Source organism: Medicago truncatula, chromosome 7, assembly GCF_003473485.1.
Source record: "Medicago truncatula cultivar Jemalong A17 chromosome 7, MtrunA17r5.0-ANR, whole genome shotgun sequence".
NCBI lineage: Eukaryota > Viridiplantae > Streptophyta > Magnoliopsida > Fabales > Fabaceae > Medicago > Medicago truncatula.
In genome coordinates this window covers 25,768,815-25,786,634 of record NC_053048.1, presented here as the reverse complement: position 1 = coordinate 25,786,634, position 17,820 = coordinate 25,768,815, and the positions used below count along the sequence as shown (strand labels likewise).

At 33.0% G+C, this 17,820-nt stretch overlaps 1 protein-coding gene and 1 non-coding gene across 2 annotated transcripts; both read left to right on the top strand.

Moving 5' to 3' along the window:
* Positions 1-3,074: 3,074 nt before the first annotated feature.
* Positions 3,075-4,223, top strand: LOC25498234 (F-box/kelch-repeat protein At3g23880). Its single transcript, XM_013593118.2, has one exon. The coding sequence runs from the start codon at positions 3,075-3,077 to the stop codon at positions 4,221-4,223; it is 1,149 nt and encodes a 382-aa protein (XP_013448572.2).
* Positions 4,224-16,282: 12,059 nt separating this feature from the next.
* On the top strand, positions 16,283-16,767 carry LOC25498232 (uncharacterized). Its single transcript, XR_003006883.2, has 2 exons — positions 16,283-16,419; positions 16,517-16,767. It is a non-coding gene; the product is annotated as an uncharacterized protein (transcript).
* The last annotated feature ends 1,053 nt before the right edge of the window (positions 16,768-17,820 follow it).

The following is a 17,820-nucleotide window of genomic DNA, read 5'->3' as shown; positions in this document are numbered from 1 at the left end:
TGTCTTTGTTTCAGGGTGAATTCAGTTGAATTAATCTTGCATTTATCTTTTCGACGGACAACAATTTCGTTTTTTAGTAGGCAATGCATTCAGCAGCCTGCTTTGAAAGATGACTTGAAAGAGGAGTTTTGGTGTTTTAGCTTTTCTTTTTCCTTTTCCTATTACATCTTCCATTGAAGAATTTACTGAACAAGAAAAGCCGAGGTTATACGCAATTGCACTGCAGACAAAAATTTACTGCAAATTATGTTAGATTTTGCTTGTTTTTTTTGCTCGACAGAAAAATCTAAACAACAGAAAAATCTAAACGTTAGATTTTGCTTGTTGCCACAAATATAATTGGATTTTGCATATGTCAGAGCTGATAAGTTCCCTCCGCGACATGAAGATGGATATCAATGTTTTCCATTAAGCTATCTTTACTCCTGGTGGAGTTGCGCTCCTTTGGATTCAAAATCTTATACCTTCAAATAGAAACCATTTCAAACTTAATATGGTCTTATTGATAATCCTACTACTACCGGAGCTGTCAAAAATGGGCCGGCCTATCGGCCCATATTTTTAGGCCGGGCCGGACCTAAAAAACTAACAAAAAATGTACTCGGGCTTTTTCGGCCTAAGCCCATTTGGGCCATACAAAAGTTGGGCCGGGTTGGTCCACCGGGCTTTAGGCCGGCCCATTAGCCCATATTTCATTTTATTTTTGTTAAAAAACAACATTTTTTTAAAAAAAATTATCAACTAATTTAAAATTTATTAACATAAAAATATTTAAATAAATAAACTTAATAAATATGGATGAATTTAACTTACAATTTATAAATTATTAATTTGATTTAATTGAAAGAATAATCTAGAGTTTAATTATTATTCAATGTTAATGTAAAAATTATTTATATTTTTATGTTCATCCAATCATATTTTAGCAAAAAAATAATGGTGAGTAACTAATACATAAGAAAATACATAAAAAAAAGTGAATAAATTTTAAAAATAAAACATAAACGAGCCAGGCCGGGCTGGCCCATGGCCCACCCGGGCTGGGCCAGGCTCTAGAATTTACGGTCCAATCATAAACGGATCGGGCCGGGCTGACCCATTTCTATACTCGGGCCCGGGCTGGGCTGGGCCGGCCCATTTGACAGCTCTAACTACTACTAGCAATTGATGTCGCTAGGCAGGAAAAAAAAAACTTTGCACTTGAATACCATTTACTATGTGATTTGATTCATGATCATGTAAAACGAAATAAAATTAAATAATATACAGAGTTTGGAAGACTATTCAAACATCTACTTTTTTTGGTGAACAGTTTTAATCCTTAGCACATGCACATCAAAATAGAGTGAGTGTTCGGAATTATAACAAATTGGAAGGTTTTAAATCAGTAAGTAGTAAAGTCGTTCCATAAAAAAAAGTAGTAAAGTTGGTTATTGTTTAGGTAGTTTTGTTTGTTACACTTATTAATAGAGGCTAGTAGAAGTGGTCATTTTTCATCGAATCGATGCCACCTTCCCTACCCATGTGGTCCGAAGAACAATCATCTGTTCAATTTAGGTTATCTAGTGGCCAAAAGAGCCTGTGATGTGTAGTTCGATTCAGCTTGGGGGGCTATCTTTGTCTTTCTCACACACCCTTTGCTTTGTCCATTTAACCCCATTCGGATTTTATAGTCTGAAACTAAAAACAGTAGTTAAAAAATATGATGAGAAACCTGTATTTTCTAAACAATCATTTTAGTTTTTTTTGTAAAATTTGCATGAAATTTAATTAACCTCACAAATTTAATTTCCCACTTTTTTTGTAAAAGATGAGATCATTTAATTAACCTTATAAAATTAACTAACAAGAAATTCGGAGAATCACAGATAATCCATAAGGTGAGATTTATAGGCTCCCCTTAAGTCCTATCCATGTTAATTAATTGATCTTTTTAAAGCGTATGAGAGCAATCATAATTGGAAACTTAATAGACCTAAAACAGTGCGAAATATTTTATACAAATTTTGTGTGTAAATTACAAACAATATTTTATATAAATTTTTTTATATTGATTAATATTATAAGTATATATATTTGTGACTTTCAAATGTAACAAACTCAACAAACCATATTTCTATTTGTCAATGAAAACAATAATATAAAAAATATAAAAAAAATTCTTATCATTTTTAAAAACACAAAAAATATAACCTTATTATAAAAATTTTTGTTTAAGGGTATAATTGAAATAACAACAAAGTCAGCCCAAAATCTTCTAAAAAAACCCTATTTTTTTTTATACATAGTATAGATTAATCAATCAGGAACAAAAGCACTTTGGGATGAACATTAGATAGGGAAATTGGTCTGAACTCACTTAAAAAAGAAAATTATACATTCCCTAAAAAAAAAATATAGTACATTTTATTTCAGTTTCTTTTTTAAGGAGATTTTATTTCAATATTTTTTGAAATACTTATTTCAAAATTTGTTAATAAATATTTTTCAAATACTTTTTTTCAAATTTTGTTAATAAGTAAAGAACGTATAAGGTCTACTTATTAAAAAAGGGAGCTTCTACGGTACACCTCATAAATTGAGGTGTACCGATACTCTGCTTCATAAATTTATAAATTAATGATCATTTTTTGAAATAAGTTGTTATTTATTATTATTTATATTTTAGAAAACACCATCTCATGAGAAAAAAAACATCATTTCATTGTTTATATGAATTATATTAAATTTTTAACATTTTCTCATAAAAAATAATCAATATTCTTCATTACGAGCAATAAAAATTCAAAAAAAGTAAATTTTATTTCATCGAAGCTTTTGGTAAATAAGATTTAATTATTATAATTGTCAATGATAGAAAATAATTATTTTTTCTTCAAAAAACAATCAATTTAATTATTAATTTAATGTTTGGTGTATCGGTACAATCAAAATATTGAGTGTACCATAGAATTTGCCATTAAAAAAATATATCGTATAAGGTCCACTTATTAAAAACAATATCGTATTAGGTCTCCTCAAAAAAGTATCGTATTAGGGTTTAGTAGCGGTCTTCGACTCCAACAACATTGAAAATGTCGCAGGTGGTATTCCTCCCTGATGATCTTATAGTAGAAATCCTGTCATATCTTCCGGTGAAACCCCTTGTGCGATCGAAGAGTGTGTGCAAGTCGTGGAACTCCCTCATCTCCGATCCAAAATTTGGAAAACTACGGCTGCAACGATCTAAAAGAAACAGCCACATAGCAGTAATCAAATATGGCTCAGGTTACCCTAACAGTTTTGTATCCTTTCCACTGAATCACTTATTTGAGAACCCGTCGATCACCGTTACCAGTAATTCTTATCACCAACTGAAGTTCAACCAACCTAGCCCAATTATTGGTTCATGCAATGGACTGCTTTGTTTGCTCGATCATACAACCATGTCCAGTGTTCCAAAATCCTGGTTCCGTATCTGGAACCCGACCACAAGAATAATATCTGTAAAATTTGGATCTTTTAACCGACCTCTCAATTGCAGTCATAATTGCACATTTGGTTATGATAAATCTACTAGAACCTATAAGGTGGTCGTCTTGTTCCGTAAGGAGGTTCAAATTTTCAGTTTGGGTGATAATAGGAGAAAATCTTTAAGTTTTCCGTCTTCTGACCCATTTTTTACTTTTGGCTCTAGTCATGTGAATAAAGGAGTGTATTTGAGCGGCACTGTTAACTGGTATGCCATTCAAAGTAAGTTCAGTCAATATTATTGTCAGAAGGATATTACTGTTGGGAAATTTGTGATTATCTCCCTTGATCTTGGTACCGAGACATACAAGCAATTTCAGACCCGTAGTGGCGTTGATGAAGTGCCAGATGTGGAACTGACTATTGCTGTATTGATGGACTGCCTTTGTTTTTCTCACAATCTCAAGAACACTCATTTTGTTATATGGCAGATGATGGAATTTGGAGTTGAACAATCTTGGACTCAATTTCTTAAAATTAGTTTTCAGAATCTTCTAGGGGATGATAGGTTTAGTGACCGGATTTATTGTCCATATTTTATGTTTCCATTGTGGCTTTCTAAAAATGGTGATACACTGCTATTGGCAAACACTATAAAAGACCAAGCAATTCTCTATAATTTGAGAGACAATAGAGCAGAGCGAACTAGTGTTGATGGAACAGCGTGGAAAAAGGCCATATGTTATGTTCAAAGTAAGGCTTCAATTTGTTGAAAAGTAAGTTCCTTCACGACGATTTCCTTTTTTCAAATTTATTTGAATTTATATATGATGTTTATCAGACTGGAGTTATTTTTTGAATTTTGATCATGACTTATGTTAGTATATGCTTAAGGTTAAATAGTGATAAATTTCCTATTCTTTAGTGTTTGGTAATCTCTTCATTGAATGCATTTGTTTTGTTCTTAAGTGTTTTGTATCATGTGTTGTGTATGTATTTAATTTTATTTTTTTGAATCGGCTTTTAGAATTTAATGGCTTCAAACCCACCACATGATGTTAGTAGGAGAGATTTTGAACAAAACGTATGGTTAAGGTCCAAAAAATAGACTAAACAACGAAAGCAGCCGCTAGTGACAAACCTCATGCTGACCACAAAAAAACAGAAAACAACAGGGCAGAAAAATAAAGCTCTCAATCACTAACGATAGAGATTTAAACAAAACTTCAACAGCCGAATTCTGCAGAAAAAAGACAGAGATGCTGCCCAATACCTGCAGCAATGTGCACCAATAAACAACTGAAATCTGCAGAACTTAAACTGAAAAATGCTACAAAAAATCCTGCATAATTATGCAGCAAACTGCACACTGAGACAAATACACCTAATTCCCTTCCGTCGAAACACTAAAGAATATTCCCTATACGCCTCCTCACAGTGAAGAAAAAAAAGATTGTTTTCTGATTCCTTGCATCCTTCACACAACACACAATCCGTCCCTCCTTCCAAAGGAACGACCTGTGCACCACAAGTTCATGTCTAGCCGGGATTCGATCCAGAAGAATTATTTTCCAAGACAAAGCAATTGGTTTGGAAGGATGCGGACTTTTACATAACAGCTTAAAAACTCTATCCTCCAATTCACCCCCTACTCTCCCTCATCAACAACCCTTCCAACAATGCATAAGCCGATTCCACAGAAAATCCTTCCCCTTCACCAAGTCGCCACACCAACTCTTTCCCATCACCATAAATAAAAGAATTTAGAAGAACTAAAAGATTATCGAAAGCAATATCCCATACAAACAAGTTTATGCTCCATACCATTCTCCACTGGCCCTCGACCGCTTCTCTACCAAAATAGTCTGCTACCATATTTATACCTAGAAATTGCAAACAACCTTGGAAAGCACGTACATAACGAAGTTTCACATATCCAAGGGTCTTTCCGAAACTTTGTATTTAGATGGCCACTCCTATTTGAACCAGCTTGATATCACCACTTGATCTAAAGGAAAAATATCTTTCCACCTCCTTGACGAATTAGATAGTGACACAACACCATACCAATCGACGTCCATTATGACCCACTCTCCATATCTAACCGTCAACACCTCCCTCCAAAGGGAAGGGTCACTTTGAAGCAAAACCACCTCCACTTTGCTAAGATACTCAAATTAGCCACTCTAACATCCCTCGCCTCTAGACTATCCTAGCTCTTTGGTTGACACACGGCTTTCCACTTCATCCAACAAATCTTCCGCCCACCACCAAGGCCGCCCCAAAGGAACTCTCTTTGAATTCAGAAAATTCTTTTCCACACCCTAGTCAGCATCTTCATAAAGAAAGGTAAAAAGTAGGTATAGAGTTCAACACCGAATTAATCAAAACAATCCGAGTGGCAGATATCTAATTAGCACATGGATACCTGAAGTTGATTCTAATGGAGATTAGATTAATCATCATGACAGAGTTATTATTTTGTATGTTATTTGTGTTTGTCGCCGTGAATCGAATATTGTTTATTACTCGTGGAATATTGTTTATTACTCGTGAATCGAAAAATGTCGCCGTGAATCGAATATTTGGTGGAATCTTACCTGCTTCCACCAAATTTATTTATTTAATTATTTATTTTTTGTAGTTCCTTATTTTGTGCATTTTTCTATTTTTTTGAACATTTCTTATCTCTCAAGCAAGATTAATGTGCATCTACTTAATAAAAAGGCTAAAACTATGGTGGTTTCTATACAGTGAGTTTGATGATCTGGATGATTATTGTTAGTACTTAAGTTGGACGAACTTTTTGTTTTCTTTGCATGAACTTTTTGAACTAATTAGATAAGCTACTTAACATAGTTGTGTTTTATTGGAATTATGTTAGGTTTCATCTTTGTGCGGTGCATCTGCAATGAAGGCAAATAGTCACCCCCCTTTGAGTCTATGAAGATTGCATACTATCACATTGCATGTCATCCTCAACATCTGATTGATGACTATTAACTTATATTCAGCTGTTTGATATTCCAACGGTTTTATTGGATCAATTCCTTTTGCATGTTTTGAAATAATTATGGATATTTGTTTATGTCTAAGTTTAAATTTGATGACCTAAACCTATAATGTTCGATATTATATTTACCCTATATAGTTTTTTCCAGAAATATTTCAAACCAAGAAAGAAATCACCATCTATCCTAGTTTATCTCTCACAATAATATCACAAAGAAAGGGAATAAAAAAAAGTCTTAAATCTTGATATAATACGACAAATGCATTAATAATTTAAAATGTCATTCAATTATAAAGAAAAATATACCAAAACACCATAATAAAGTGTAATACTTGTCCCGTGAGCATAGCTCAGTTAATAAGGACAAGCATTATTATCTGCAGGGATCAGGGTTTGAAACCCGGATACACCCCACTTATTCACTTTAAAAAGTGAATTCTAGGCATTACATGACAAAAAAAAAAGTGTCATACTTATGATCACGGGACAAAAAGTGTCATTCATAAGCTTGTATAAAAGTTTGCAAATGATTCTCAAATCATAAAAACATAAGTTAATAAAGTTGTTTGTAAGTTCTAACACCCCAATTTTTAAAATGAGAGTTCCTTTTTTTCATCTTAAAACAACTCACTTATTTTTAAAGCGTGTTTCAAAAAAACAACGATCTAAATCAACTGCCACATTTTATAAAATATTTATAGGCAATAAGTTTTCAATTTTAAAACATATACTTACGAAACAAAAAATGGTGTATGAGTGTTCATTTATCATCGTAGTAACATTTACATTGATACCCAGCAAAAGTAGAAAAAATATACATAAGACTCTTTAAGTAAACATTTAAGCTGATCTTTAACTATTAGATGATAGGGTACTGTAACCCACCCAGTGGCAGAGTCAGGAAAAAATTGTTTGGGATGGCCACAATCAGAATAAACAAAAATATATGAATCATATTGTATAACACATTTAAGTTGTAATAAATCAAAAATCGATCATTCCAAATTTAAATTATATAATAATATAAAGTCGATCATTAAAGTGTCACTTTACGCTTTCTGAATGACTTAAAATCATCAATAGTTGACTCAGAACTAATACATGCACTAATTTCATTTTCAATATAAACTAAAATGATATCTGCTAGAAACTCAGGTCTCATCTCGTTCAAACGATTTCAATTTCAATTTAAGAATATGTAATGAACAAGAATGGTTGAAATTAGCAAAGGAAGCAGAGCAATTCTTAGTTGGTCACATGACCAACACATTGCATTTGGTCACATCCAGTCAAAACTTGACACCTCATTCACATTTAAAGAGAGAAAAAATTTAATAACAAATAGAAATTAGTGGAACAAAAAAGAAAAAAGAGAGATGGGATATGATTCTGGGGAAGAAGTGTGCAACCATGGTCACGCGAGACACGACGGCGACAACGTAGATGTCCACGACGGAGTCAACGATGATGGATTCTACATCTCCACAAGAACGCCCATCACCACTGTCAGAAGTTATGAGCTCGATCTTCTTCTTCGACCATCATGTCGGAGCCATTGCTTTCCCTCAAAACACGAGAACGGAGTGAGCGGCGAGAGCATGGTACTATTGTATAAAAAATTGTGGTCACCAAGAATTTGTGGTACCATTGTGTAAAAAATGGTGACCTTTGCATCTTAATTTTTGAGAATTTATGATAATTTGTTTTTTGGTTGATATTAGTATGGCTGTGAGTTCAATGTTCACAGAAGGTGAGTGGTCATGGCATTGAAAAGACATGTTCCCATTCCCATTTCTAGTATATAAATTTTTTATTTTTTTTAAAGGATGGATGGCGGTGGCTCCCTTTGCCACCCCCAAGTTCCGCCACTAAACCCACCAATGATATCAAGCCTGAAGGTGAGAAAAACACAAGAAGGGGGGGTTGAATTGTGTTATCTTTTTCTTTTCTTTCTCCTATCTGAAACAAGCAGGTCAGAAGCAAATAGAATTCTACTTCTGAAGAGATGTTCAGAACTAAATGCAGCGGATACGAACAGAGAGAAAGAGAGAAGAAAGACACAGGCAATTTATACAGGTTCCTTCCACAAACCGGAAGTTAGTCCTGTCCCCCTTGCACTTCCAAGGGGAGTTCACTATGTAATATCTGATTACAAATGCTCACTACTAAACTTAGTATGAGACTTCAAATTGCTCAAGAACAACTGCAAGAGACTTCCTATGCTCCTAAACAAGATCAAGAGACTTATATTGCTCAAGCACAACTGCAAGAGACTTCTTAATTCAAACATAATTACAATGAAAAATGTTTGAGATTGAACACTTGATATACAATCAGTGGTGTTCATAATACAAATCAGATACAGACTCTAAAGACTCTAGAATTCCTAAGATATGATCTTGGTTAAGAAATTATAAGTAAACTTTGAAGTGAAGCGCAATTTCAACAGAGTTTTTGCTTAGCTGATGCGTAGTATTGTTCTTATATAACTCTGAGTCTTCACTCCTTTATATAGAGGTGTGAAAGAGACGTTGAAATGTCTTCTAATTCAAAATAGTCGTTTGAAGCTCTTGATCTATCACCAATGATCTTTTGCCTGATATGGTTATTGTGCTATGAACGATCAATTTCAAATGCGTTCCCAATGTGTATAGACATTGTTGCAAGTAGAGTTGTTATCCTTGTCTTGTAGCAGAGACAAACTCAGAGTAGTGGAGGTAGTGGTTGTACACTTCGTACAAACGTACTATGTCAACGCTCTTTGAAGAATAAGCATCCAATGCATTTCAAAATAGTCGTTGCCACACTTTTCCAGTCTTCTGCAATCTTTAGGCGAGTTAGAGTCCTTGAAACAGGTTTTGAAACTTTAAGTTCAATCTCCTGATGAACTGCAGCTTCTGGTGATACACAGCTTCTGATGAACTTGCTTCTGAGGACGTCATCACTTCAGAAGCACTTTGTCTTCAGGAGCACTTCAAACTTCAGGAGCAGTTTTCTTCAGACGCTTGAAGCTTCCCTTTTTGATATATTTGCTCTTTATTTGTTCTTTCAAGACCAATTTAAGATGTCAATATTTTCTATAGTCTTGTACACTTGAACAAATATTAGCGTATCCAATTGACAATTTTTAATACTTTGTTATCATCAAAACTCTTAAGGGTTATTATTGCTAAACAAATTTTGTTCCAACAAAGTCTGACTGTCAAACCGCTACACCTCCAAAACCTATGCCATTCTCGCAAAACAGAATCCCTATTTAGATGTGAGGAAAAATCATATCAACGAATTAAAGTAAAGGTTCAAGATCTAAAAACAACATAATTACAAAAAATATTTCCAAAATATGTTCAAAACGCTCAAAAATATATTCAAATTTCCAAATCGCTAAAAAATATGTTCAAATTCAATATTTCCAAAAACTCGGATAAAATGTTTTCCAAAATTACTTTTGTTTCAAAAAAAATTCCAAAATACTTGAAATCCTCTCATTACTGTAAAGTTGACAAAACTAACTTTGGAGAACTCACTCTCGTCAGAAAATTTTCTTCCTAACAAATCTCAAAATAGCAGTGTTTCAAAAATATTTCCAAACACAGACGACATTGAATAAAATAGTACTTTTCATTAAAAACACCCAACAAAACATTTTCTCAAATACTTTACGGCTTTTAGGAGACTTTAAAGATTTAAAAACAATTGATAAAATACTTTTCGTGTTCAGATTTAAAAACAATTGAAACAACTTTTCAAAACCACCTAAAAATTCAGTAATTAAGATGATTCTGATCAATTTCAACAGAGTCTCCTTTGCGTTTACATCGTATATCGGTGCCTCTAGCTCTGTTAACCTAGAACAATTTTCAGACAAAATGTTTCTACAACTCATGCAGTTGAACAATTTGAAATCCGAACTCTAACAGTGTCAACAGTCACTTCCAATGGTAATTCAGACACAATTTATTTTAAGAAATTCACAAGGAATCCATTCTTCGTCGGAACATCAGAAACTACAAATACATTTCAATTGTCTCAACGACATGAATCCATTGGGCAACTCATTTTCACATTTCAAAAATGAGAAAAATGCCCCTACAAGGTTAAACCTTTTCGTCCAGATAAAATTTTTCGACAACCAAATGGTTGAATCATCTCATTTACTAGTTTAAAGCATAGATAAGAAATCAAATTCAAATTTCGACACTTTTACAAACAATATAAGAATAAGAAGAAGAAGAAGAAGAAGAAGAAGAAGAATAGGAGGAGAAGGAGGAGAAGGAGGAGGAGGACAAAAGACAATGCATTTTTTCCATATTTTCAACAACATTCCTCCTAATAGATTTTTTTACACATTATATGCTCACTTCAAGGGGTGGATTACAACATAAAGGTGCATAACGAAGAACAATTTCGGCAGTATGTTTTGCCGAAGACGACCTCTAAGCATCCACCGCCAAAAAGGGTCACCACTAAAGGAGCTCCAAAGAAAGATAAACATATCATTTGGTCGACAAAAAGATCTCCTATGCCTTGGGAGATTGTTGACTCCTATGATCAAAAGACACAGGATTTACATATAAATTCAACATGGACAAGTATAAAAAGTGCACAGAAAAGCAACATGTCTCCTAATCCTCATAAGCCAATATCGGTTCCTCCTAAGCCAATTCCGGTTGAAGTCCACATACCACACAAAGACTAAATCTCACATTGGATGCATGAATTTAATGAAAAGGTGGTAGATGTAGCAGGTGATGGTCATTGTGGGTTCCGTGCAGTTGTGGGCCTACGTAACATGTTTGTTGATGATCACCAGATGATATGTTACCAACTTCACAAATAGCTTATTGGTGAAGAAAATGCCTGCTATCGATGGATAATTGGGGTAGATAGGCAGTATAAACAGGTCTTAGACACTCTAACCTATTCCGGTATTGGTCATGCACCACCGGATAAATGGATGACCATGCCGGATATAAGTTTCCTCATTGCACAGAGATACACACAGATGGTGGTTCTACTGTCCACAGCGAAAGGGAGATCAGAAACCTACTTCCCTCTATCCAGTGCACTATCACATAGAGACTAATTGATGTGTCTGGTACATGTGAATGACAACCATTTTATGATAATATTTTTGAATGATGATTGTCCAATTTCTCCCACTTGCCAGCTATGGAGACAACACTCTCGAGATGATGCAAAACGCTGGCCTAATAGATATATCAGTCGGATGGCTGACTATAATGAACTATGTCGAGCGGCAGGTTATGAGATGATAGGAGATGACGAAGATTTGTGCATTATTGTGAAGAATGTATAGCTTTAGGTTTGTGTTTTGATTATGTTAGGTAGAAGTTCTTATATGATGCTAGTTAGTTTTTTTATTTGGTGATTGTTTTGTTCTTGGTATTATGGCATAGAATTATGTTAATGCACCTAGCAAACCCTGCCTCATAGTGTCATATGTATCCTATTGTCTTGCATATAATTTTTACATATGAAACCATTTTCCTTGACATTTGAATCAATTTAAATTGTCATGAATCGTATAACCAGAACTCTGACTTAGGGTGAATCGTTTAATGTGTTTTTGAATCATATCACTCTTGAATCAATTCAAAACAATTTGTATTGTATCATAGAATCTCTCTGACTTTAGTTAAATTGATACACAAGAGTTTGAATCGTATCAACCTTCATCTTGGGTCTCCTGAGTCGATTCATTTTTCGTCTAATGCGAATCAATCTTAATTGTTCATATTGATAGGGTTAATGGTGCTTTACCCCCCTGTAATATAGGTCATTTTTTGTTTTCCCCCTGTAAATTTTTTTTTTGATTTACCCCCCTGTAAAAAAAAAAAATTTTTTTGAATACCCCCCTAATAGGTCATAAAAAAACGAATTTCTTTTTTTTTTTTTGCAGACTTTTTTCGTTTTTTTATGACCTATTAGGGGGGTATTCCAAAAAATATATATTTTACAGGGGGGGTAAATCAAAAAAATATTTTACAGGGGGGAAAACCAAAAATGACCTATATTACAGGGGGTAAAACACCATTAACCCTTGTTGTTTTGTTGTCTTAATCAATTCAAGCATTAAGTGAATCGATACAGTATGTAGTTTTTGGCATAAATATTGCTTTTGTCAACCTTTTATATATACCCACCTTCTTCATAACACCTAAACAACTGAATCATTTGTATCTATTCTCTCTAGGGTCTCCAAACCTCATTGTCCATTTCTTCTTCATATTAAACACTTTTTCTAAGATCATTGTGGTCCTTTGAGTCATAGATTTCTAGAGTACTATATGGATTGTAAGTTGATTGCGTTCAAGGATATTGATTGGGAATCAAGGATGTAAAGTGAATTGAGTAGTTTCATTCCACCTCCAACAGTATTGGGGGTTCTTTCTAAAGTTCTTGTGTCCAAGGGGATCCAATTGCCGGACGGAGCATCAAAGAGTTTCAATGAAGAGCATCAAGGGTTGCACATGTGATTGAGGATTGAAGACATCAAGAAGCATCAATTTCAAAGGTTATTTGAAGATTGGAGGAGTGATTGCATAGGAATTGAAGAACTAGGGTCTTTTCAAGGAATTCTTGTAACCACATTGTAATCAAACACATTCATATTCGAATGGAAGTCCTTGGTGGAAACATTTTCCATCAAGAAGAGTGGAGGTAGGTCGAAGCAAGGAAGAAAGGGGGAACTATTATAAATCTCGATGTCTTCACTCTTTTCTATCCTCTTTAATTTAGATTAATCATGTATTTGATTGCTTGATAAATTGTTAGAGTAGAAATTGATTCTGATCTAGGTTTATTTTGTTAAATTTGAGTTACTTCTTTGAATTAGCTTTTACCTCACTTTTTATAGATCACAATTGGTTTCAATCTATTGTTAGTTTATCAAATACATACACAATTGTGTTCATTAGTATAATTGATTAATTGGTCTTAGATTTGGTTTGAGATTTTCCTTGTTTTGTAACTTGTGTGAAAATTATTTATAATAGTTTGTGTTAAGATTTGACTTAGAATCTCTCAATTCCAAGTGAATCTTTTTATTTATGCATAGTGTTAATAATTTTGTCATTGCCATTAGATCAATCATAAATCCAATACGTTGTCGATTGTATTCAAAAATTGTTTTCCCTATAAACTCGATAAACTTTTAAACTTGTCATAGACCGACATATTCAAAAACTTGATCTTGAAAAGAAGGTTGCTGCTAAGAAGAAGGTTGAAGATGGTGTGAAGATTAAAAATGATGAAAGCTTTAATCTTGATGAGTTAACATAGATTTTGGGACGGATTAGACTAAATGTATATCATTAGTTGAAATGTATATCATTGGGTTAAATGTGAGTGGCGGAGCCAGGACTATTGTAAAGCCCGGGCAAAAAAATATTGCAACAAATTTATAGGGTTTATATAAGAAATTGCAAGCAAATAATAAAAAAAATCTAAAGAAATTGTCCAATTTATAGGGGTTTATATAAGAAATTCATAGGTATTTACATAAGAAATTGCAAAAAAATTGGGCCGAAACCTGGGGGAGTGACCGGGGTCGCCGGGCCATAGAACCGCCCATGTGTGTAATGATATAAATTCAATTTTTTGGTATAATGATATATATTGTTTTTTTATATATATAATTTTAACTTCATTGTCATTTACATAATTTTATATCTTTGAAAAAAATGTTAATCCACAAAGACATGTAGTTTTGTCCGGAGTTCTGTGCAAACTACTTGTTTTCGGATTTTAAAATCTAAGTGGGTTTCGGATTCTAAATTCCGATTGGGTATTTTAGGAAGAAAATAAAATAGGGCGCGTGAAAAATGGATAGAGTGAGATAAATAATAGTCAATGCATTATTGCTTTGACAATTAAATATATTAGTGTAGGTGTACAAGGTTAATACTATTTTCATCTGTTCAAGTTTTTCACATCACTCAATATGTCGTTTTCATAATAGTTTCGTCCATCACACTAATTCTCGTCTTCGTTTCAGGGATAGTACGAAAGGAAATCGACAATGCAATATGATATTCATGAACATTTAACAAATCCATGATTCATCCTTGATCAAGAAGGTATATATGCAATAAATCCATTGAAACATAATTTTTACCGTCTTCAAGATCCTACAAAATATAGTCTATTTATTGGTTTAGTTGATAGATTTCTATTCCGAATATAAAAAAAATCATCGACAACACTAGCATATAAATTAGCTATTGTTCTGGTATAGTCTAGAGTTCACATGAAATCAAACAAAACTTTTACTCTATTGTGATTTCCTCTTTTTGCCATGAAAGGTTACAGAATAATACAAAGTTTTTAAAATAAGAATGAGCTCTTGTGATTGATAAGTTCTTTTATGTTACCTATTCACTAAGATTTCTAAAAAGTCACACAACACTTTGATGTACTTAAGAGATATTTACTTATAAGCGTTCTTAAAGGACTAACACAACACACTTTGATGTACTTAAGAGATATTTACTTTTACTTCTCCAGCAGCTCTAGAAAATAGTTCTAAATTTCCTTTGTCTTTTTGCATTAAAACTACTTGTTGTTCATTGTGGACAAAGATAATGTGCATCAATATTGTAAAATTCATATTAAATTTACATTTTAACTTGTTCAAAATTCAACACTAAATATTATATTTATTTATATTATTGATAGATTTCTATTAAGATTAATAAAACGAAGGACAAAAACAATATAAATAGTAGCTATAGCTCTACAATAGCCTAGACTGCACATGAAATCCAACAAAAAATCTCCTCTTTATTGATTTCCCCTTTATGTCTTGAAAGGTTATAGAATAATGGAAACTTTGTAAAATAAGAACGAATTCTTATGATTGGTAAAAAAAATTATGTGACCTCGTTTCTAAGAGTGATAAAAAGACAAACACAAACTTTGATATACTTAGGATAGATTTGATTATACATTTTTGAATAAATTATACTCTCTTTCCTTCAAAGATGCTTGAATTACACTCCTCTCCTCTTTTAAGTTAAAATATACACTCTCCTTTCTTGAAAAGTAAAATTTATACTCCCCTCCCCTATAAGATGCTTGCACTACAACCCCCTCCCTGAATAATTAATTATGGATTACACTTTAATATATTTTAACATAGTTAAATATTTTTATAATATATATTAATATTGAATCACCATTTAAAAAATATAAATTTGTTTCATTATAATCTAAATGTCAATGACATTAAATTTAAATATTTTGTTATTAATTTTTTAATTTAGAGTATAAAATTCACTTTTAAATAACCATACTTAATCGACTTTAGTAATTTTTCACATATTTTAATTTTATTTTGGGTTGTTTCATATTTTATAATAGAGTTTAAAACTATATGTTAATGAGATTGTGAATAAAAAAAATAGAGAAAAATATGTATTTAAAACTTGATTATATTAAAATACAATGAACCCGCACTACTATTTTTCTTTGAAGTGAGTTAGATTATTTTTTTGCTATATTATTAGAAATTAAAAAAAAAAATTGTTGAGGAACTAAAGAGTAGATTTTAACTTAAGAGGAGAGGGAAATGTAATTCAAGCTTCTTTCAAGGGAGGGAAGTGAAATATTTTCTAATATGTTTTGAATAAGATGGGAGGAAAGTGTATATTTTAACATAAGTGGGGAGGGGAGTGTAATTTACTCTACATTTTTATATGACCTCTTTACTATGTGCACTAAAAGGAGAAACACAACAAATTGATGTACTTATGAGATATTTAATAATGAATATATTTAAACTATTTATGTATTTAAGGTAATAATGAGCTTTATAAATTGATAATCTACCACTTACATGCAAAGGGGAGAAAGTATGGCTAAAATTGTCATGCTTGTTTTTGTTATGATTATCTTTATTTTTCCATTTGTTGTTGCAACGAGCAGTCAATTATGTATGCCATTTTTTATCCGACTCAAGTTTTCTAAAATACTTTCTACATAATATTTTATCTCATTTCACTAACATCATTTATTCAACTTTTATCACAGTTGGTGTATGTTTTGAAGACCTGGATTGTATGTTTTGGACATGCGCGCCTTTAACGAACCCTAAATGTGGGTTTTTTGATGGAATTGGGTGGCGTGGAGAGCAACCAGGCGAGTGTTACTGTATTTGAGTATTGTTAGATTCTACTAGAAAATTCCATGAGCAACCAGGGGATAATTTATGTTTTTCATGGACCATATAGTTGTGGTTTTGTACTCTAGGATGATTTTAATGAAATGAGATTTGATGGCAACACTAAAATGTTCATAACTTTCTAATCTGAAATTCAAAATTGATTCCATTTATTTGGTAAGATACGGAAACCGTTGTTATTATTTCGTATTCATTTGAAGACGTATAATCCATGTAGGAATTATCAATTTGTAAAGTAGCGTTCATTATTAAAATTTATGGATCAGCTCATGTTCCTAATACCTAATTAAACTTGTGAGACAATAGAGTTTTTTCATATTAGAAAGAAAAGCATCCCCGTGAGCTTAGTGCAGTTGGTACGGATATTGCATTTTATATGCAGGAGTTGTGGTTTGCCCGGACACTCCACTTCTCCACAATTTAATTGTGTGAGCTCTAGCCACTAGGCTACTTGACCAAAAAAATATATTAGAAAGAAAAGCACCTAAGGTTTGGGGGCACTTCCCTATACTAATCAACTACACTAATAGTTAGACATTATGGATTTTTGTTTTTGGTAGTGGTCAGTGTTTGAATTTCGGATCTTGTATATTTGATGCATTGTCCAACCAACTGACCTAAGTTCACGAGGAGGACAGTTAAACATTATGGATTAATAAGTAGAGTAAATTACATCCCCCTCCCCTGAGAGATGCTACTTTTACACTCCCCTCCCCTCCTATTTTGAAACACACATTATCCTCCCCCAACAGATGATTTTTGATACATTTTGATCCATTTTTTTATATTTCAGTTAAACAGCCGTTAAGCACTGCTAAATAATTTTAGTTTTACTAAAATAACCTTTATCTATAACTTTCGATCATCTCTTTTTCTCTTTCCTTCATTATTACAAGACTAGTTTATGTCCCTGATGTTCTTCCTTTCCCTTTCTATATTCCTCCTCCTCCTTTCCCAACCAGCATTTGCATTCCGCTATGATGCTCATCGTCCCCAATACTACCAAGCTCATTCTTCCTCGCTTTCTTCGTCACCATGATTTTCCTCCTCGTAAAGTTGAAGACAATTCCAATCTACCGTCTTTCTCATCCTAGATCTACAATTGGTGTCTCTGCGTTCTCGTTTCACCATGGTTTCGATTGATAGGTCATAT

Coding starts and splice junctions, on each gene's coding strand:
- LOC25498234 (XM_013593118.2), top strand. CDS start 3,075: ATGTCGCAGGTGGTATTCCTCCCTGATGATCTTATAGTAGAAATCCTG.